The sequence below is a fragment of the Protopterus annectens genome, chromosome 1.part1, assembly GCF_019279795.1.
Source record: "Protopterus annectens isolate FY-2018-M chromosome 1.part1, PAN1.0, whole genome shotgun sequence".
In the NCBI taxonomy this organism is placed as follows: domain Eukaryota; kingdom Metazoa; phylum Chordata; order Ceratodontiformes; family Protopteridae; genus Protopterus; species Protopterus annectens.
Genome location: NC_056726.1, coordinates 1,169,750,410 through 1,169,774,327, shown reverse-complemented (window position 1 = coordinate 1,169,774,327; position 23,918 = coordinate 1,169,750,410). Strand labels below are relative to the sequence as shown.

The window sequence follows — 23,918 nt, the reverse complement described above, 5'->3', positions numbered from 1 at the left end:
TTCCATTTTGTTATAAATACTACCTATATTAAATAAAGTTATTGAGACCTGCTTTCTAAGTAATTGACGTGAGAGTTGACTTGGGGACTAGAGTTTGTTTCAATGTAAATCTGAGTTAGTAGAATATTCATTAGTGGATGTTAAATTTTAGGAGTTTGATTGATGGTGGAAGAGGTGAAATGGGGGAAGACAAAGGAAGAAGGGAGATATTTAAGTTGTACTATGAGAGTGATGCAGTTATGCAGGCTGCAAGGTTGGTAGAGTTGATGTTTTGAAGGTGAAGGTTGCCATTTGTTTTGTGGTAATTTCTGTTTTAAGTCTATAATGTTTCTTAGGGTCGAGCATGGAAGTTGGTAAATTTGGGACGGGGTCTATTATGTGTAGTTATTAGGCAAAGTAAAAGGGAGCAGTGATTGCAAATGGAAGTCTAAGGGAGGAGGGCAGTGATTGGATATTGGGTCTGGGATTGTCATTGAGGAATGTAAGGTGTAATTACTAAGTAGAGTGAGTGAGGGCAAGGACAGACTGGAGTACTGATGAGAGGATAAGTAAGAAACTGGAGTAGGCCAATCATAGTGAGCAAAGCAGGGGCTTGGAAGAGGTGCAGAAAGGGGGTGAGGGGAAAAGGAAAAGGTAGAAGGGTGAATTGTGAGAAGCAAAAGAATATTTGATGGAAGAATGTTAATGAGGGTATTATGAAGTGCTATGAGTGTATAGAAAGTTAGTAAAGATGTGATTGCATAGCGTGGCCCTCAACAACAAGATGTAGAATGTAACATTTGTAGTTATTGTTACAGCACAGGTTATAATAGTGCTACTAATTATGGGCTGCAAACCACAATGTGATTAACACAGATTGCAATAGATATGTGAATAGCTTAAGTGAAAAGAGAGGTATTCGGTGGGGATAGGCAGAAATAGCTGGGCTTTGGATGCAGTAGTAATAAGGATAGGCCTGATAGATTATATAGTGCCAATGCTGCAACACTTTTCAACATACCTCTATACTGGTCAAATATCACATATATCCTGAATAAGTTCTAGACATTCGTTGGTGAGAAAATATGAACGTATGTCCATTTTTCTATTTGGTCATCATGAGTACAAAAGAAAAGCATAGCCTTTTCCACTAAAAAGTACTCAAAGCTAAAGCAGCACTTATCTTCGGTCTGTAGCATCATGGAAATCTTGATTCCTCTTTTTGAAAGTGCACTTCAAAGATAAAAAGATTTAAAACAATGCTTAAAACATGTGGGAGACTATACAGCTGCTAACATTTCACCATATATATCTATTCTGATTATGAGATGCCTTGTTTGAAAGTGTGTTCATCTTTCACTGACTTGTTTTTAGAGTGTCTTTTCATTGGTTTGGCTTGTTGTCTTTTATTTTGTAGTGAAAATGATTCCATCTGCCATCTTTCATTATGTATCCCCTATTTCCTCATATGCTACAATCATACATGAATTGTACTAAATTAATGACTTTTATCACAGAGATTAGGTAATGCATGTGAAGCAAAATAAATGGATTGACAGTGAAAATACCATGCACTCAAAGGAAAAAAAAAACTGTATATGTTACTTATTTCATAAGAACAATGTATTGAGGCACATTTCTCAGCTGACTAAATGCAAATGTATTGCTGATCCCTGCACTCACATATTCTTTGGCCAACAAGCAGACTCTTCTTACATGGTTAGGATCTGGTTAGCGATTTAATTTTTGTTACTATGTGTCAGTATTTTCCATACTTTCATTAATTTTATAGTTCTCGGTTTTCTTTACTAGTCTGTTCTCATTAATTTAATTCTGTTTTAGCTTTTCCTGTCAAATGTCCATCTCCTTATATTTGCTGATATTACAGGCAATGCACTGTAAAATTTGTATAATTTCACTCTATTCATGGGATGGCTTATTCTGCTGACCACTTATACCATTTTGTCAGTTAGGACATAGGACTATGGCTATGAGTTGTAATCCAGGGTTTCATTCCCTAAGTCACCAATTACCAATAACATAAACAAGTGAAATCTACTTGTGTGGAATCTTAAATATTCAGATGTCTGCCACCATCTTCTTACTTGAGATTGCCTATACTTTACCAATATGTGGACATTACTAAGGAACCCTTAAATGCCTGTTCATATTATAACCTTATAACACGGAAAAATAACTAACTACTTGGATCTGCTGGTTTCATTCTGAAAATGCAATCCATACAACTAGATGATTATAATGTCATCATCTGTGATTCTATTTATGTTGGTTTTGATCACTTTTATCAGATGTCATATTGCCTTCACACAACATTGTACAGCCTAGGCCATGTCACACAGAATGTAATACTCTAACAAATAAGAACATTATATGAGTTAATATGTAAATGTTCTGTCTCCCACTAGATTCAATCAACATCTGAGATATTAAGTCTGTTCCTGAACTTGCATCATCTACAGACTAAGTAAATGTGCTTCAGCAATATTACAGGACATACTCCATTGTAACAGTTACAGTAATTTTTCCATTAGTAAGTACCTCTAAGCTTCTATATAAAGTTCATGACAAAGATAAAGTAATAGCTTAGTTAAAGAAGACAAATTATCAAGCAAAATATTGACCATAATTTAATGCGTACCCTGAGAAACACAGCTTAGACCACATGCTCCATCGCAGAGGCACTTCCTTCTTCTGGTACAATCTTTATCAGTAAGGCATGCTTTTATGCAAGACTGACTTTCTTCTTCTGTAAGATTCCCTGATCTTTCAGGACAGACATCCAGCATATCTGTAAAAGCAACAACAACAAAAAAGTAATTTAGTCATCTTTCAGTTTTCAGAGTACATCTTCGAGATGATTTTGTATCATGAAGTAGGACAGATCCGGCCACACCTGGAGTAGTATGTAGTGACTCATGAAAGCAGTAGGGAAGAACCTCAATCAGCAGATGAAGAAATGCTTAGATAAGAAATATCCTTCGTTAATATAAATAAATATGAATACGTAAATAAATGCATAAATAAACACATACATGCATACATACAGACATGCTTAAACAAATAAATAATAGGGATTTCTGAGACACTCGAGTCAATTAACTCCAGAAGCTAGTCAGAATGTCTGCCAAAATAAATTGAATAAGTGAAATAAAAGTATTGTTGGCAGACATTTAAACATATTTAGACCTGGGATGCCATGGCAGAGGTGTTTGCAGCTATATCTCCCAGCCAATATTCCATTATTTTACAACAAAAGAGCAAACAGTGACCATATAATATGAAAATAAAATCAATTTCAAAAATCCTATAAGTAAGGATCCCGATTTTTCCTTACCTCTCTTCTTGCTAAGAAGTTCTGAATGTGTTTTTATGTAAAACATTTGCTCATGTAACCTCATACCTCTCAGTTGTTTTGTATTTGGTAGAAAATACTTATCACGCTTTGGAACAATACTAAGAATACTGAAACAGACCAACAACAAGAGATGTAATGTACAGTTCTGAACTCATAGGAAAATAATTTAAAGCAAGTTTAAGTGCTTCCATTCCAACTACATGAAGTTCAATATTTACCTGAAACAAAACCACTTAACTTGTTATTAAATCATTTTCACATGAGTTTGGAAGTGTTTGTTGACTTAAGGCAACATATTAAGAAGTGCAGTAGTTAATCCCAGATTTGTTAATATTAAAACATACAAATCAACTGAAACAATGTATAGGTTCAAAGGTAAGACCTAGGCTAGCTACACTTGTGGCCATTTTAAACCTAGTCAGTTTCCTTTTTGCTGCTTGAATCAACCTATCCCATTTGGTGTTAGACTGACCTTACCCATCATGGTCAATAATTATATGTTACACCTTATAAGAATAACTGGAATCACATCCCATGGTCAGTAATTATATGCTACCCCTAATAGTAACAACTGTGATCATACCATAGATAATTTGTGCGAACCCATGAATGGGCTAAGCCATTTAGAAACTGCTTCAGTCAATTTTTAATACCCAACCATAGATCAAAGTTACATTTGAATATGGACAAGGATGAGCTTTGTTTTACAAGCATGGAGAGTATCTTCCTGAGCAATCATATCCTCTGTGAGATATACCTGTCCATCCACTCCTTTCTACTGATGTTGCAGAAGAGGTTCAAATCCCTGGACTGAGAATTTCTGATGCCATTTGATTTGCTGATGGTAGGTCTATCAGTTTTAGGTTGGAGGATGCCTTGTACAGCAGACACAGGTCACCTGTTAGCACTCTGTATGATACTGAGTATAGTGACAGACTTTGAGTTGGTCTATGCAGGACATATTGTTTAACCCTTGTATCTTTTTTTTAGTACGGTATCTCTATGGGCATTTGGTACATATGTCTGGGCAGATACATACAAAGGGGGCATTATACTCAATGACTGGACTAATGAGGGCTGAATAAAGGGGGACAATGACATCTCTAGATCTGGACACAATCCCTTTGCTTATAAAGTGTGCAATATAGAAGGACTTTCTTATGTCAATGGAAACATTAATTGAACATAAGATCACTGTCTACATAATTGTCCAAATCCTGAACATCTGGGTCTACTCTTAGGGGAGTATTTTCAATGTGGCAGCTCTCTGGGGTAGATGACTTTCCAATGGTTACCGTAATGCATTTTTTTTAGCATTTAGTTTCAGTCGATTGTGCCACCAGATATTTCACTGGGACAAACCATGCTGTAGGATGGTTAAATCATTTGTGGATTCTATGACTGTTCCCAGCTTGCAGGTATCTACAAACGAAGTCAGGCAGTGGCCTTTGGTATTGGCTCTTCCTTCAGAGAAGTAGATGCCAAACAGGAGAGGTTCTAGCATCAGAACCTTGGGCTTCACTAGATCACTGTTTATGGAGGTAGCTTCCCCTACTTTGATCTCCTGAATCCTATCTGTGATCCAGCTGGTAATTCATTGGGTGCTGTAGGGATTTATTCCCAATTCATTTCATTTTTCTTCAATGCCTGAGTGGGGAATTTTGTCAAAAGCTTCAGCCAGGTAATGGTATGTAGTGTGAATTGTTTAACTTTCATCCGTTGCTTTGGAGACCTTTTAAAAAAAGTCCACCAGGCTAAGTAGGTATGACTTTCCCTTGATGAATCCAAATTGAGAAAGTGGCAGTGTTTGGAGGTTCTCCATGTCTTTATGGATTAGTTCTATGATAAGTCACGACATGGCTTTGCATTTAAGGCTGGTCAAAGTTATGAGTCTGTCAAAGCCTGGGTCTGTAGAAGGTCTTCCCTTATGTAGGAGAATGACTATTTTACATTTACATGATACAAAACAAGTATGGTAGCTGAGGTTGAACAGTGTTATTAAGTGGCATTGCTAAAATTCTTCTTCCTGCTATTTATGATGCATCTAGTTATATTGTTAGGATACAGTGATGCAGTAAGTTTTAGCTGCTGATAGCACTTTTAGAACTTGGTTGTGTGTGATAGCTGGATGTGACTCAATTTCAGTTATATCTTGTGGGACAGATGGAGGGGAGAGAGGGGTAAAGTTTGAGCTGAACTTGTCAGTCAGAAAGTTTGTTATATCTTCAGTCTAAGTGCAAGTAACATCATTCACAACCAGCTCAGTGTATTGCTGCATTTGGTTATTAGAGTACAAACATAACTAAAAAGACCCAGTGACGGTCTTTGGCTCGGGTGTCTATTAAAGCCTTAGTCTTGGCTTTGGCAGATGTTATTAAGCTCCTGAATTGTGCTGGTCTGCAGAAGAATGCATTAAATAATAGAGTGAGTGGAACATTAACCAAAATAACTTTGCCAACCAATAAATGTTATGTTTCTATATATTTTGCTTCTGAGTATTGGAAAAACAGTAGACACTTATTTAAAGTCTCATACTCCAGTGATTTTTATGTATTTATTTATCTTTATAATTGCTTGTTAATCATGTAAGCCCTCAAGTATCCATTTTTTGGGAGGTAGTGCAACTTAGGTACACCAGTTAAGTGACTTGGTTAGGGTCAGATTGCTTTCAAATGGAAATTGAAGGAGTCAAACCAAAACTAAAGGATAAACCCTTAAGCTTTTGTGACATCTACCTTCACTAAGGATGATACCACAGTATGAACAAAAGATGATTGATTTCAATAACTGGATAGGTTTCTGGTATCTTTCCAGGGGGATTCAATATTTGCCATCATGGGAGGACATGCTTTGCAAAGGATGGTCTGTGTCAGTCTCCCCTATCTTCCGAATATTGGCTAAAACTTTATCCACCCCGTAGAGTCTTTTTAGGTAATGTCAAATTGACAAACCTACCAACATAGCAAATAAAACCCAAAAGGTGTTACTGCTCAGTAATAGGAGCCTAAACAAGAAACTTCACACCCTACAAGGTCTCCTCACTGTGGAGAGTATAGACATCTGTGCTGATACTGAGATATGCTTTAAATATGCAGAAAGTACTCCAGCAGTGTAAGACTTCAGTGTGTTCCACATATTTAGACCTATTTTATTTAAATGAAGCTTGTACCTTGAATGTTTGCATCTGAAGAAGTTTGATTTTATTAAACAAAAAGCGCTTTATGCACTTTAAAACTAATGGTTGCTTTCTGAAGCCGTTTTTTTTCTCTCAGTTTTTTCCCTATGATAAAGTTCTACCAATTCTGCCAAAATACTTCTAACTTTTGCAAAGTTTTTCTGTGTTGTTGTAGGTTCTTACATTACACACTTTTTTCTGTATTTTGTGAACATTTTTCAGGGTTAGTAAACTTATTTCCAAGGACTTCTGATACTGCAGGGATTCTGACTTTTGTTGTAAAGCATTTGTTACTGCACTTAACTTCAAAGCCAGTTTGTTTTAGATTAAGAGGGTTCTTTTGCACTCTGGTGGGAGCAGAGCACTGAATTCAACACATCCAAGTTGGAAACTGCTGGTGGAATATTTATTACATGTTTTTTCTGTAGTCTGTGAACATTTCTTAGAGTTAGTAAAATTATTTCCAAGTATTCCTGATACTGCAGGAATTCTGACTTTTGTTGTAAAGCATTTGTTACTGCACTTGAACTCAAAATCAGTTCATTTTACATTAAGAGCATTTTTGCACTCTGGTGGGGGCAGACAGCTGAATTCAACCATTCCAAGTTGGAAACTCCTGGTGAAAGGTTTGCTATGTGCTTATTTGATTAGCCAGAGGGTTTAATTGTGTAAAAGCATTTCATTCTGCTGTTATAAAAATGATGTGCTAACATGGTTCCCCATGCCTTGTATTTAAGCAAACCTCTCAAGTTTAAAATCCTCTATAGGAATGCTCTCCATTGTCTCCCACTGTTCACAGCTGTTCAAAGAGCTGCTTGATTGTACAAATGGCAGCACCACTGCATGTCAGATAATAGTATACTACTAAATACTCTTCAGTATCAGAAGTCCTTGGGTGATGCTACTCAATGCTAGAAGTCTAAATCTCAAAATGCACTCACTCGAGGCACTCATTAAAATGGAGAACATCGATATCTGTGCAGTGACTGGGACCTGGTTCAAAGCTCCAGACAGCACCCCTGCACTACCAGGCTATAACTCATACCACACTTTTTGGCCATGTAACCTGGACCGGAACACCAAAGGTGGAGGTGTGTCCATATTCATTAAGAATATCCATACCTCCAGGCTAGTGGCTCAGCATAATACATCCAAGGTTATCCAAGTGCAACTAACTCTGGGCAAAACTGCAATCTAAATTTTAGCTTGCTACAGATCCCCACCATGCCCCAGGATTCCCACTCCTCTTTTCTTGATGTACTGGAAAATATTAGGGTTCAACCAAACACCCTAATAATTGGCGATTTCAACTACCCCACCATTAACTGGGAAAACTACTCATGTACCAACTCCTTCGCTCAACGCTTTCTGGAACTCATAAACTCCAATGCCCTGGATCAACTTATCCACACCCCCACCAGGGGCAACAATATCCTAGATCTAGTCATTACTGACATGAGTGACCGGTGTTCCACACCTGAAGTCACTGCGTCATTAGTCCGATCCAACCATAAGCTAATCACCCTAGATATCCACATCCTGCCTCCACCCCCATTAAGGAAACCACGGTAAAAAATTTCTCCAAAGCCAACTTCATGCTTCTTAAGACAGAAGTGGTGAACTTCATGACACCCATGCAGACGGACAATACAGTTACGACTACTGAATTCTACACAATTGCACTTTATAAGCACTTACACGAGTGCATGGATCGTGCTATCCCAAACAGAACCAAGATGCTATCCTCCAAAAAAAGGAAGCCAGTCTGGTGGTCCCCTGACATAAGCAAACTGTACAACAGAAGGAAGAAACGGTTGCAAAAGAGAGTAAAATCCCATGAGTGGAGGAGCTCCCTGGTCAGCCTCATTAAGAAGCTGAGATACCTCATAAAATCCTCCAAAGTTAGTTATGAAAACAAAATTGCCACTGATTCTAAAGACAACCACAAAGCATTTTATAGTTATGTCAAGAACAAGAATCTCAATGGCAACATTCAGATCTGCTCTGAGTTACAGCACAATGGCACTAAATATACAGACCCAACTGATATTGCCAACATCCTGGCAGATAAGTTCAGTGCAAACTTTACCCCCCTCTCACCCCCTAAATGGCCCATCTCTATACTGGAAGAATTCCAAATCTCTAAAGCCAAGAACACAGCATCCATGGGACCAGACGACATCCCAGGCTGCGTTCTACATGAACTACAGAATGAATTGGCACCCCACCTAAGTACCATGTTCAGTCATAGCCTCACCTCAGGCTTTTTGCCCACTGAATGGCACACAGCGATGGTTATCCCACTCTACAAAGGGGGAGCCACCACGGACCCTGGGAACTACTGCCCCATTAGCCTGACGAGCCTGGTCTGCAAGAGCATGGAACGTATCATCATGGAACTTATAAACAAAGACATTGGTAATCTCCAAACTCTGGACCCCACCCAGTTCAGGTTTGTAAAAGGCAGATCATGTCTCCTAAACCTGATAGACTTCTTTGAAGCGGTCACCAAAGCCGTAGACGAGGGTAAGGTGGTTCACACAGCCTATCTAGATGTTGCCAAGGCTTTTGATACCATCCCCCACTCTGGAATTATAGATAAACTCACTAAACTAGGTATAAATCCCTATGTCACAAGATGGGTTGCCAACTGGCTCACTGACAGAACCCACACTGTGAAAGTAGCAGACTCCAAATTCGACTTCAGACCAGTGACAAGTGGAGTACCACAGGGTTCAGTCCTGGGTCCTCTCCTGTTTGGTATCTACTTCTCTGAAGTACAGGCTAACACAGAAGGTCTTTGGCTAACAACGTTCACAGATGGCTGCAAACTAGGAGCCATAATCGAAACTCCTAACGATGTGGACATCCTACAAAAGGGCCTCACTGAGACAGATGCCTGGTGTCAAAGCCATGGCCTCAAGCTCAATGCTAAAAACTGCATTGTCATCCCCTTTGGTAAAAACTCTGTACCCATGAACTACAACATAGGTGGTAGTATACTTAACACCGAAAGTGTGATAAGAGACCTTGGGACACAGGTGGACAGTAGTCTCTCCTTTGATAATCACATTGCCACAGTAGTCAGGAAATCCTTCTACGTGGCACACCTCATCACAAAAGGTTTCTCATCCAGAAAAAAAAAAGGTCATTGTTCCCCTCTACTCATCACTCATTAGACCCATTATAGAGTACAACGCCCCTTTTGGTATGTACCTCACAAGACATCTACAACAACTGGAAAGGCTGCAGAAATACCTCAGAAAGAGGATTACCGGCCTCAAACAGATGCCCTACGGAGACCATCTCAAAAAACTCCAGCTTTACACCATCACATATCGCCTACTACTCAGAGGTGATCTCTGCCTAACATACAAAGCTATGTCAAACCCACAGCTGTTGGACATGCCCCACTTAAAGAAATACCAATCCCTCCGAGCTACACGCTCTAGGGACCCAAACCTTGTCACCACAATAAACAGAACATGCCGGAGGGATGGATTCCTGTCCCAGAGACTTTCCACACTCTGGCATAAACTACCTATCTATATCAAACAAAGCTCCTCATTAGCACTCTTCAAGAATAATCTTGATGATTGGATGGGAAATAGGAAATTCACCCCAGGGATCACTTCTGTGACTCTGCTCGACAGTGGCACAAGAAAATAATTTTCTTGGGTGGCAAAAGCCAGGGTACCTTTTTGGCTGGGCTTGTATAGGCCCTAGGGCTGATAGCCTAGTACCTACCTATGAACCTATGAACCTATGTAGACCTTTAAGTGACTCCCTCCTACTCCTTCTCATCTACTAAGTATCTGGTATAATGGCTATGCACTTCCCTGTCAACTCTGTTTCTGGCCTGGTGGATATGGGCATCCTGAGTCTAGTAACTGCCTCATGTTCACTGACAAACATTTAATTTTAGAACAGACAAACACAGTGTGTGAGAGATGTAGATACACAGTCATTGGAGACAAAGCTCTCACATACACACACAAAAAATGCAGACCAGGTTGTTAGCGTTATATTCAAAACACTCACTACCAACACTAAGGAACAAACACATAGACCCACATATGTGGAGGTACTCATTTGTAATCTACCCAAACCTCCAAGACCTCCTAAAAGCATCAGTGGCCCTGCTCACACTCAAAAAATACAGCACCTTACAAAACACAACTCTGAAAATCATAGCAGCCCTGCTTCCAGGCCTATAAGACAACACACCACACAGCCAAACATTCTAATTATTGGGGATTCCATTGCATTGGTGGCTGGTGACTTCAAATTAAAGGGGGGCTTCTGAAGACAGCGGAATGGGTGGGGCCGATGGGAATGGGGTGTGGTCAACTAGAAAGGGGTGGGGCTATGCTCAAAACCACAACAACTGGAACTTTAATTAAATACGTTGCCCTGGGTGCCAAACCATCATTACGAGAGTCCAATCAAGACAAAATGTGCAGAAGAAAAAAATATTTCAATGCATTGGCTACATGACAGCTTACTTAATATCTAGATGGAAACACAAAGGTTGTGAGGCATGAAAAAAATAAATTACTTTTTAAATACATTACTGGAATGCCAGTCAAAATCAAGTATTAAAAAAACAAGCAGCACTCAACTCAAACCACTTCTCCTTGTAGTGCAATTACAATTATAATTTATATTCAGCTTTATAAAATTATCAAGTAACATGCTGAAAGTAGCAATCGCTGTGATACCCCCACTTGTAAAAATGTTTCTTATCCAAAAAGACCTGCTGCCTGACAACAACTATCTACTTGTTTCATTGGGAAGACATAATCAAAGTAAAACATAAACAGCAAACAAGAAACAAGCTCAAGATAAATTGCTTAAAGGATTACTGCACAGGTTATGGACCACACATGATAGATTGGCATTCTGTTTAGTTTACATGTAAAGCCTGCAAAGATGACTGCAAGTCTCCAACAAATGTAATGAGCTTCTTAAAATACTGTAATCCTGTCCTTTATTACAAATACTGTCATATGCATTTCAATACCTAAGGCTTATGCGTTATCTAGTTATGTAAATATTCTCTGCATGGCAACAACAAAAAAGGTTTTCAATGTTGGTAATTCTTTAACAGCATGCTTATTAAAGCTTACTTGCATCTTACAATCTCCTACAAGCTTACCTGATGGTCATTAAAGCATTGCTACTTAAACACAGAGCAACAGGGCACTGCAACAGCATGCATTTTTTGAAGAAGCATAAATCAACAGTATAAAAATATGACAGAAAACTAGAACATTCTGCAAAATCAAGGGCAGATGAAAAGCCGCTGCTGTACTTGTGTCTACCTTGGATGGGGGAATACTCCACACACTTACACTGCATAACTGCTCCTTGCCTTGCTTGGACGCATCCAGAGTCACTACATGGGGTGCAACAAGTATGTCACAGTTTGAAATGTCTCTGGCTGACGGTGATGGTTCTGACACTCATACCTCTCAACCTCAAAGCAAGAAATCTGGACAAAGCCATACAGAGAAGTGGGACACAGGCCCAAAAATAAGGACAATTTTAAATATTGTCTTATAAACTTAGAAAGATAATAGAATAGTAGTAGGTCTTGCATTAGCATGAATTTTCCGAAGGGTATGAAATCTGAAACTCAAATGTCTGCCATTATTTTTCTAACTTCAGTCATGAATGATTTGCCACTAATTTGCCAGAAAACAACAATTTTATGAAAAACAGACCAAAAATGTAATGCAAAAATATAAAATTGCCACACAATACAGCTGGGAACCTGTCAAAGAAGGGAGACCTTTTTAATATTAGTACTGTTAACTTGAGCAACTGACAAAATTAGAGAATCTACATGGATTTCTGAAATAAAAGTAATCTATAACTCTGATCATTACAGCTATTTATAATTTTAAACCTGCCACATTTTCTTCCAAAATTGCTATTTTGCGGAGGGATTATTAGGGGGAAAGCAACATTTTGAGCCAAAATTGGGGGCAGTTGAGAGGTTTGGATATTCCTAATTCTATAAAGCGATTTGCATGTAACGCTCAACCTTTTAATGCAGGAAATCTGGACAAGGCCAAATATATTGGGGGGAACAATACATACAAACAGTACTAAAAATTGCTCTTGTATAAACTTAAGACAGCTGATAGAATAACAGGTCTTGCTTTAGCATGCATTTTTCTGAAGGTCATGACGTCTGAAACTTAATGTCTGTCATTATTTAGTGATTTCGTTCCTAAATGATTTGCAAGAAAACCACAAATTTTATGAGGAACCAAACATAAGAAGCAAAAATCTATTCATTCTGCAAAAATCTGGAGAGTTGAGAGGTATAATTCAGCCAGGCCTGTCTGAGCTTGCTGCCCTTCCCCCCTCACAAAATCATGTTCGAATAGAGCCACCCCCCTGCAGCCATTCCAATGTCCCATTCCTTGGTTATTTTGCCCCATTTACCATAAACACTGTAATGTGCATACTGCTTTCCTTCTGCAATGATTTGGATTTCATTTGAAAGTTTTATTTTACATTTTACAACACAAACACTTAATAGACATCTGCTAAACAAAGCAATGCAGTCTCACAATAAAAATAGACTTAGCATTAAAACTTCTCTGCCCTTGAAACTCTCATTTATTGAAGCAGCACTGAAACCAACATTCAAAGAAAATACATTTTGCCAGTGGCAGATAAAGATTAACTTTGGGCTGTTTTCAAATCATAGGCCCCTTGCACATGAAACATACACGTGCTCTTTGATACACCTTCCTGATTATATTAAATTATATTCCTTGTACAATACAATACAGTTGTTAGAAAGAGTTTTAAATTTATTGTTTTGAACATTTTTCCAATAAACAATGAAACAAAATGCATGCACCAACTGCCTAATTTAGAACATTTCCATCATAAAAGTCTACTCAAAATTCTACAGTCCACCAGTAACAGTTCACCAGTATCAGTAAATATGCACAATCTCTGAAACAGTAAAAGTCATCTAAATAATTCCCACATTAAAGAAATCTGTAACTAAGAAGAGGTTGCTGCTAGCAAACAACTTGATATTTCATTGTTTCATCTACAAGTAAAGTGCCTGTTGCCCTTCAGGAATAAATTGTCTATGTTGCATTAAAAAGAACAAGCTAGTAATATTGCAATAGGGAATGGATGACAACAGGTTCATTGTTACTAGGTATCTTCGCCAAAAAGGACTGCAGTATCCACCCCCTTTACAACACAGTACAGTATCAGCAATGCATCTACCTAATGTGGGAGCAGAACCCACAGCCTTCTGCATCAAAAGTACACTATCTGTAGTGCTATTAACAACACAAGCAGACTCAGCATAAGCAGCACTAAACATTAGTTCCCCTGCAGCTCTCAGCTCCTTGTAAAATCTATCCGACACTCAGCTGCATCTCTGAACTTTGCAGCACAAGAAATCTGGAAAAAGCCATCATTTATCGTGGGGGGGGGGGGGCACAAAAGACCAAAAACTAGGAACTCATTTTAAACATTGCTTGTATAATCTTGTCACAGAAAATCGCAAAGCGAATAATAACAAATTCATCCACAGGAATCAAGCAGAGCAATCCAAAATTGAGTTAAACGGAAAAAATAGTAGTAACGCGGACTATTCAAACAGTCCAGTTTTATTAACAATAGTAAGCGCTTTCACCTTTCGGCTTCATCAGATATAAATTAGAAAGGATTCCTTAAGCATTTAAATAACTAACACTTAAATTTCATTGGTCTCTACAATAATGACATCACTTTACTTTAAATATATTATAAAAATCTAATGTGAAGTATTTGTGAAATACATTTATATAAAACATAATAATATAAACATAAATAAAATACTTCAAATAACATTAATAAAAATACAAATAAATCTGTATTTAATGTATAAATGTTAACTAAAAAATGTATACCAAATTTAAAAGGTATATATAAAAAACAAACTTCATGATTCATTCAAGCAGAAACTATAGGCCTTCTCTTCCGTAATAGCGGTTTAAGAGAAGCTTTGTCATTTAATCCAGGCTCCTTATCTGCTTGACATCTGATAATCCATCTTAATTCATTCTCTTCAGTTAATGTTTCTATATCTCCACCTCTTATATTTGGTTTAAATGATTGCATCACAAGAAAAACAAATGTGTGGTTGGGACTTCTCTCTTTGTGGTGTTTTGCAAGGGCATTGGTTTGAGTACCAATGCGCATATGATATAAATGTTCCCTGAAGCGTTCCCGGAGTCTTCTATTGGTCTTGCCTATATAGAAAGACTCACAGGAAATACACCTAGCCAAGTATACTAAATGTTCGCTTTGACAATTCGTTTTAGTATGGAAAGTGTACTCATAAATGGTAACAGGATGTATAAAGGAGACTCTCTCATCTATGTAGGAACATTGTTTGCACTTCCTACATGGTTTGGTGTTAACTGAATCAGAGGGAGTGTAGTTATGTGACCTATCTAAGGGTCATTGGCAAAGAATACGTTTCAAGTTCTTCCTATTTCTATAAACATACCCTGGTCTTAGTCCTACAACTCTCTTAATGTTGTCATCCAATAAAAGTACATCCCAGTGCTTCTCAAATACACTTTGAATCTTTACTATATCAGTAGTGTAAAACAATGGAACTTTCAGTGGTCTTGAACCCCAAGAACCTTGTAACTGTTCCTCAATTACTTCACCATCAGAAAAATATGGTTTTGCCCTAGTTGGTCTAAGGGAATTTACATAATCAATAGCTGCTTCCACTTCATGTTGTTTTCTAACATCTGTCAAGAAGTCTTTCTTTCAGATTTGAGACTTCCATTGTATATCCATTCTGAGTGGGAGTGAGTCTTGAGGCCCTCATTGCTTGTCCCTTTACCACATTTCCAAAGACAAAGGAAGGGTGCATACTTGCCCTATGAAGTAAAGTGTTCCTGTAACATGACTTACGATGCACAGATGTATTTAATAAACCATTATCCAGCCTTGTTATATCTACATCTAAAAAGGAAATCCTACATCTAGAGTAGTATACAGTAAAACTAAGAAAAGTGGTCAAATCATTAATAATTGAAACAAAATCGAGAAGTTCTTCTTCCATCCCAAACCAAATGAAAAAAGATCGTCTACGAAACGTCTGTAAAATAGAACATTTTTTGAAATTCTGATAGGGGAAATAATTCAGACTGCTCCCATTTAGCCATCACTATGTTGGCGTAGCTATTGGCACACGAAGTGCCCATAGCTACACCATCATTTTGTAGAAATATCTCTTGGTTAAAAATAAAAACATTGTTTTGTAAAACTGTCTCTAAAAGCAGAGTCAATAGATCTATAATCTTGGGGGTCTAGTCAGAATGTTCAGTCAAATACTGATGTACCATTGAAACACCTGTGTCATTGGGGATTACTGTGAACAAGTTTTTTACGTCCATTGTCACAAGAATGTAAGGTTTGTCATCAGGTAGCCCTTTTGTAAAGGTGTACAACTCTAAAAGGAATTGTTTGCTGTCTCTTAAAATAATAGAGTTAGCATCAACAATAGTCCTAAGAAAATACTTCAGGTATAACGAGAGAGGCTCCGTTACCCAACCTCTCCCAGCTACTATGGGGCATAAAGGTGGCTTCTCCATAGACTTGTGTGTCTTTGGAAGCCCCTGTACAGCTGGTATGAGGGGTTTGTTAACCCTTAAAAATTTTAAAAGTTCATAATCAATGTCTCGACTTTTATAAAGATCATCTAACAAGTCATAAATCCTAAAAACCTGATAGTGATGTCATTATTGTAGAGACCAATGAAATTTAAGTGTTAGTTATTTAGTTAGTTATTTAAATGCTTAAGGAATCCTTTCTAATTTATGTCTGATGAAGCCGAAAGGTGAAAGCACTTACTATTGTTAATAAAACTGGACTGTTTGAATAGTCCGCATTACTACTATTTTTTCCGTTTAACTCAATTTTGGATTGCTCTGCTTGATTCCTGTGGATGAATTTGTTATTATTCGCTTTGCGATTTTCTGTGACAAGATTTTTGGACTTTTCCACAGGATTCTTTACCCTCTGGTGCTGTGCCTGCTTACTTCTATTGCTTGTATAATGTTGGAAAGTTGCTAGAATAGGATGTCGTGTTACCACCATACATTTTACTGCCAAGTCTTAAACCCAGGACCCTGTGCAAAACAGTCAGAGAAACATACCACAATGCCAAAGCAGCTGTTTTGTGAACATAGCTCTCAACCTCTTAGCAAAAGACACCTGGACAAAGCCAGTAATGGGGGAATACAGCCCCCAAACATATTCAGTGAATTCAGTTCTCGCCATAGCTCTTGACCTTAGCACAAAAAAAACTGGACAAAGCCAATAATGGGGGAATGCAGTCAAAAAATAGGGACAAATTTCAAATATCCAATCTTATAAACTTAGAGAATTGCTAAAATAAAGAGTTTTGTGCTACCATGTACTTTCTGAAGAATATGAAGTCTGAAATTCAAATGCCTGTTATTTTTATTTAACATGTTAACCAGGAAAGTCTGAACTGGAACAAAAGCCAACTTTTAGCAGAGCAGGAAGAAACACTCCAGACATATAGACTCTATACAGAAGGCACCCTAGGCTAGAATCAAACCAGAGAACCTGTAGCTGTCAGGCAACAATGCTACCAGTGCACCACTGCACTAGTGACTTTGCAAGGAAAAACAAACATTCAGAAATCACAGAACAAATATGAGGCAAAAATCTGTTTTCATTTACAAACGGTGGTGGGTAGGGACGTCAGGCCCTTGCCACCTGCACCTTAAGGTACAGGGTTCAAGCCTGACTTCTCTAGCCACCAGCAGATAGTGACTGGGGCATTTTATACACACATATACCCACTTTAAAACCAGCTAAAGCATAATATGAATGGCAGCTCCAGCTTCCCTCATGGCTGCTTTTTACACACAGCTTACCTTTGGTTTCTGGTTTGGCTGGTTTCTATTTCCTGTGATAGGCTGAAGGCTCCAGCTTATGGATGATGCAGTCCAGTCTTCTCTGTGTGTGGGTGATGACAACCGCACAGACTTCTAGGTTGCAGGGCAGAGATGCCTTTTCCCTTATCCAGACTGCCTAACAGGCAGTCTGGATAAAGGAGAAAGGCATCTCTGCCCTGCAACCCAGAAGTCTGTGCTGTGAGCATGCGTGGAGGGGTTTTTTTGTGAGTTTTTTTTTTCCTGTTTTGATTTTATGTTTGCCGGTTTTTTTTTTCTTTTCTTTTTACAGGTGGGAGGGCTGCAGTCCTGCAGTCCTATAGCACGAGCCGCCCCTGTGTCCATTGTAAGGTATACTGATGACTCCCTTTCCAGGCTAAACAAGGAGAAGATCACAGTGAGCTGTCTGTCTGTAGCTAAGATCCAACAAATTACACATGCACTTTGTTCTTTAAACCATAAGCACCAGTATGACGCAGTCATAGTCCATGTGGGTATAAATGACCTAAGACATACTTCGCTGAGCTATATGAAGAGTGACATAATGGAGCTTTCTGAATATGTCTTCCAGGTGGGTATGAATCTAGCCTTGAGTAGCATCCTACTTTTACCAATGATAATGCCACAATAACAGCAAAAAATGATTGACTTCTACAATTGCGCACTGTGATATGGGGTTTAATGCTCCGTATATAGATGCAAATGCTTAGAAATACAATTTTCCCTTGATATCTGCTAGAGGGCCCTCCTTAGCTCCACTACCTGTCTGTGCTCAATGCAGTTGTGCATTGCTACCTAGCGAGCAACTCAGTTGCGCATTCTGAGGCATTGATGCAGTCTTGAACCCTTAGCCCTCCAGATAACAGCTGCCTTTGTTAGTCTCACAAGCAAACCCTGTAGGGTCCATCTAGCCCATCCCCACTAGCTACTACAATATATACCTGCGATAATGGATGGACAGTTTCCCACCATTTCTCCAGCCAACTTGATTGACCTAGGCATCCTGAGGCAATGTAGTAATTGCCACATATATACTGACAACAACTTACTCCTAAAGCAAACAAACACAACATGTAAGAGATGTAACTATATCATGAAATTAGAATCAGTCCTCTCATATAACAATATGCAAGACATACAACAGGTTGCCAGCCCACACAGCTCACCTCTTACACGAGATAAGGTCAAGTCAAGTAAACCCACATACACAAAGGTAGTTACTAAGAGCCTACCAAAAGACCAGAAACCTCCAAGTGCAAACAACATACACATACTGGTACATGCACAGAATCCACCACTACACATAACAACACACATGTGTTTCTCTACAATTAAGTCCCTAAGGCAAAACACCTCTAAACCTAATGTTCTGGTCACAGGCGACTCAGTAGTGAGACAGACAGATGTCCCCCTCACCACGTTTAACAAATAGCTCATGGTCAATTACCTGTCAGGTGCCAGGATCTGTCAAATTAAACATGCACTAAAGTCACTCAGCAACAGGTACCATTATGACTCTGTCATAGCACATGTTGGTGTGAATGACTTGAGACATACCTCTCTGGACTATATGAAAGAAGAGATGGCCAGACTCTCAGATTACGTGTCCCAGGCAGGTATGTCCTTAGCCCTAACCAGCATTCTACCTTCACGTTGGATGATGCTACAATACAGACAAAAAATGATTGATTTAAATAATTGGCTCAGCTTCTGGTGTCATTCAAGGGGGATCCAGTATCTGGCTGCCTGATAAGACCATGAATCTATGAATCTAAATGGCTTAGTTTCTGTTGTCACAACAAAGGGATCCAATATCTGTCAGCGTGGAGAGACATGATTGACAAACTGCAGTGCTTTGCCAGAGATGGTTTGCACTTGTCACCACTTGGCTTCCAGATACTGGAAAACTTTATCTATTCCCATAGTGCCTTTTTTAGGCCATGCCAAGTTTTTAAACCCTCCAACATAACAAAGATCATTCATGACTTCCTAAATGTACTGCTGCTTAACACCAGGAGTTTAAAAATTGCAATCCCTGGAAGCACTCTTCACCCTGGAGAAAGCAGACATATGTGCAGTCACAAAAATATGGTTCTGAAGCATAGAAACACTCCTGCTATCAAAAGCTACAATGGATTTCATACATTACAATTCCCCCCAGCTCAGGATGAAGCAAAGGGAGGAGGTGTCTCAATGTTCATAAGGAACAAGTACACGGATAGACTGGTCCAACAACATGACTGACTTAGTTACTCCATACCCAACTAACCATAGGTATGACCGCCTATCATATCCTTGCTAGCTATAGATCCCATAACATGAGTCTGGAAAACCACACGTTCTGCCTAAACCTACTGGAATCTGTTAACATTCAGCCTAACTCCATATTTATAGGTGACTTTGACTTCCCCTCCATAAACTGGGAGTTTTATATGAACTATAATTCACTTGCTCAGAGGTTTTTTGACTTTGTTAATGCAAACACCCTGGAGCAACTAGTTATCTCCCCAGCTAGAGGTACAAATATCCTAGACCAAGTAGTCACGAACATGGGGGAGGGATTCTGCTTGCTCCCATGCATTAACTCCTCCTTGGTATGATCTGACCATAAAATGATCTCCTTTAGTAGTAAAACTAACCTAGAACCCAGATCAAACTCCAAACCTGTTAAGAACTTTGCTAAGGCCAATTACCTCAAAACTAAGTAACAGTTTATTAAACTTCCAAGCCCCTCTGAACCTAGATGAGACTGAGGACTACTCTGAGCTTTACACAAAAGCACTGTACAACCACATTCATAGCTGCATGGAGGAGGCAGTTACCTGTCCAAGTCAAACTTATAATAACTGGCAAAAATTAACCACCCTGGTGGACCCCAAGCATGACAAGGCTATTCAACAAAAGGAAAATAATCAGTGGAAAAAGACACTGACCAGTCCAAACAAACAAATTAGAGAGAAGGTCAAGTCTACCAAACCAAACTATGAGGGAAAGATAGCCTCCCAGGTGAAAGATAACCATAAGACTGTTTAAATTATGTTTGTAACTTCAGGGGAAATGCTCAGCAATGTGCTGATTTAATCATGAACACCAACACATACACCCACCCGAAAACTATAGCAAACCTGCTGGCCAGCAGGTTCAGTTCAAACTTCTCCCCCATCACCTCCTACTGTACCAAAGAATTGCATGCAACAATCCCCCTACCAGTCATTACCAGGGAACAGGTCCTTGCTGCTCTTGCTAAAGCCAAAAGTACAGCCTCCATGAGTCCTAACAACATTACAGGATGCTTCTTAAACAGTTTAAAACAGAATATATCATGGCTACTAGAAATGTTCTTTAACCACAGCCTCCAAGCTGGCTTTGTTACAGTGGAATGGAGGACTGCAACAGTCATCCCTCTTCACAAGGGGGACCCATCAACTGACTCAGGAAACTACAGACCAATAAGCTTGACCAGTCTTATTTGTAAGGCCATGGAGAGAATTACAATGGGCCTGATCAATAATGACATAGGAACCTCCAAAAACTAGACCGGACCCAATATTTCTTTATCAAAGGGAGGTCCTGACTGTTCATTCTGGTGGACTTCTTAGAGAAAGTTACCAGGGTCATGGATAAGGCTAAAATGGTACACACCACTTATCTATACCTGGCCAAAGCTTCTGACACAGTCCCCCACTCAGGGATCCTAGATAAACTTACTGAGTTAGGTATAAACCCCTACATCATCGGATGGATAGCCAACTGGCTCACAGACAGGACACATGTTGTACAGGTAGGTGAATCCACTTCTGATAAGCAACTTGTTACTGGCAGTGCCCCATAGGGCTCAGTCTTGGGACCCCTCCTATTTGATATATACTTCTCTGAAGTTAAGGCCAATTTGGGGGCATCTGGCTCACCAAGTTCACTGATGACTGTAAGCTGGGAGCAATCACTGAATTCCCAAATGATGCCGCCGTCCTACAAACAGGCCTAAAAATGACAAACAACTGGTGTCAAAACCATGGTCTGAGACTAAATGTAAAAAATGCATAATCATACTCTTCAGTAAATCAGAAATCCCTTGAAATTCTAATACTGATAGGCCACTTCTAAAAGTAGATCTAGTGTTGAGGGACCTAGAAAAACAGATAGATAAACTAAACTTTCACCACCAGGTAGCTACAGTAGTGAGGAAATCCTTCTGTGTGGCTCAACTTATAAGTAAAGGTATGGCATCAAGGTCAGAGGAGGTCATAGTGCCATTGTACTTGGGCCTCATCAGGCCCATAATCAAGTACAATGCTCCTTTCTGCATGTACATAACCAGGCAATTATAACAACTGGAGTAACCCCAGAGGTTTCTCAGCAAAAAAAATAAAAAGTGCAAGACACATGTCTTATGCAGACCGACTAAAGGCCCTAACCCTTTACTCCATCTCATATCATTTACTGAGAGGGGACTTAAGCCTGACTTACAGGACATTCTCTGATCCAGCCTTAATGAAAATGTTACACATTCACAAGAAAAATTATACAAGGCTTACAGTTTCCATTGACCTGAACCTATTTGTAACGCTAAAGAACCAAAGGCTGACTCATCTATGGAATAAACTTCCCATCTTCATAAAACAAAGTGTGTCTCTCACTCTTTTCAAAAATAATTTGGATAAATGGATGGGGAACCATAAATTCACTCCTGGGGGTACTGCCTATGTCCCTTATGGACAAAGGCAGTGTGTGAAATGACGAGCTCCAACACCCAAAGACTCACTGCCTTGAAACTACCCCATCCCATATCTGGGGAATTAAGATATAATATTGTCATATCCTGGGTATTACTGGCTAGGCTTGAAAAATATCTTGTGCCATTAGCTTAATAATCACCTATGAACCTATGAACAGTTTCTGGACATTACTAACACAAATACTCTTGTTTCTTGTTTTGTAACACAAACACACTTGACCTGGTAGTGTGCACATCCTGCAGAGGTTCAAACATACTGGACCTGGTACTCACCAATATTGGAGAGCACTGCAAGCTCCTTCCCCATGTGTCATTTCCTCACTGATGAGGTTGGACTACAAAGCTGTCTCCTTCAAATTAAAAATCAGCTCATTGATCCTATCCATCCTTGTAACAGCCATGAACTGTTCAGAAGCAAACTACATTCTATTAAGTGATAGTCTGTCAAAATTCAATGCACTTTCCAGCCCCAAGTTCACAGCAACCTATGTGGGATTGTTCATAGAAACCCTGTACAACCATGCATGTAGAGACTGCTGTACTTAGTAGAAGTAAGACAAAGACAAACTCTAAAAACAAACCCCACTGATGGAATCAAGGTAAAAGTTCATGGTTAAAATCAGGAAGAGCAACTCCTACAATGAAAGGAACGTTTTCATTAAATTAAACAGAAAACTAAGAGAACTAATTAAGTCCAACAAAGCCAGTTATGAAGTCAAAATATCCTCGCAGGCTAAAGACAATGACAAAGGTCTTCTACAGCTATGTCCAAAACCTCAAAGGCAGCACACATCAGTATGCTGAACTGGTGGCCAGTAGTGGCACCTTCGCTGAGCAGAGTGACATAGTGAATTTGCTGGCTGACAAATTCAGCTTGAATGTCAACCCCACCTCCCCCTGCCTCCTCCATTTAAAAGCCTGCTACCATAACCTCTCCAACTATTTACAGGGACCGGGTCCTGCCAGAGCTTGCTAAAAAACACAGCCTCACTGCGCCCCCAGCAATATCCCAGGATCTATCCCAAATAGCTTGAAACATAAACTATCAGGACCACTCGAGTCACTTCCTAACTCTAGCGTCAAAACAGGCATTGTACCGAAAGAATGGAGGACTGCAATGGTTATCCCACTTCAAAAGGGTGGACCATCAACCAGCCCCCAAAACTATAAATATATTAGTCTAACTAGTCTAAAATGCAAAGCCATGGAATGAATTAACATGGAAATGCTTAACAAAGACATAGACAGCCATCAAACACTGGACCCAACCCAGAATGGCTTTGTCAGGGAAGGTCATGCCTGCTAAACCTGGTAAACCTCTTTGAGAAGATCTCCAGGGCAATGGTTGAGGGGGAAAACTGTGCATACTGCCTACCTGCACCTGGCTAAGGCATTTGATACAAAGCAAGCAATATTCATGTATAGCTGATTAACTCACAAAACTGGGCATAAGATACCAAATAACTCACTGGATTGCCAGCTGGCTAACAGACAGGACCCAGGAAATCAGGATTGGTGATACCGCCTCCACTAAGAGACCGATCACTAGCAAAGTATCTCAGGGATCTGTGCTGGGACCACTCATATTTGGCATCTACTTCTCAGAGGCAAAGGGTGATACCAAGAGCCATTATCTGACCAAGTTCGCAGATGACTGCAAATTGAGAGCTATCATAGATTCGC

General features: G+C 39.3%; 1 protein-coding gene across 2 annotated transcripts in view; it reads right to left on the bottom strand.

Annotated features, from left to right (window-relative positions):
• Positions 1-23,918, bottom strand: part of LOC122809180 (beta-2-glycoprotein 1-like) — a 235,783-nt gene that overhangs the window by 137,932 nt on the left and 73,933 nt on the right. For both annotated transcript variants that reach the window (XM_044080486.1, XM_044080494.1), the window contains exon 2: positions 2,639-2,788. In XM_044080486.1, coding sequence (XP_043936421.1) covers positions 2,639-2,788 — 150 coding nt within the window. The remainder of the gene's footprint in view (positions 1-2,638; positions 2,789-23,918) is intronic.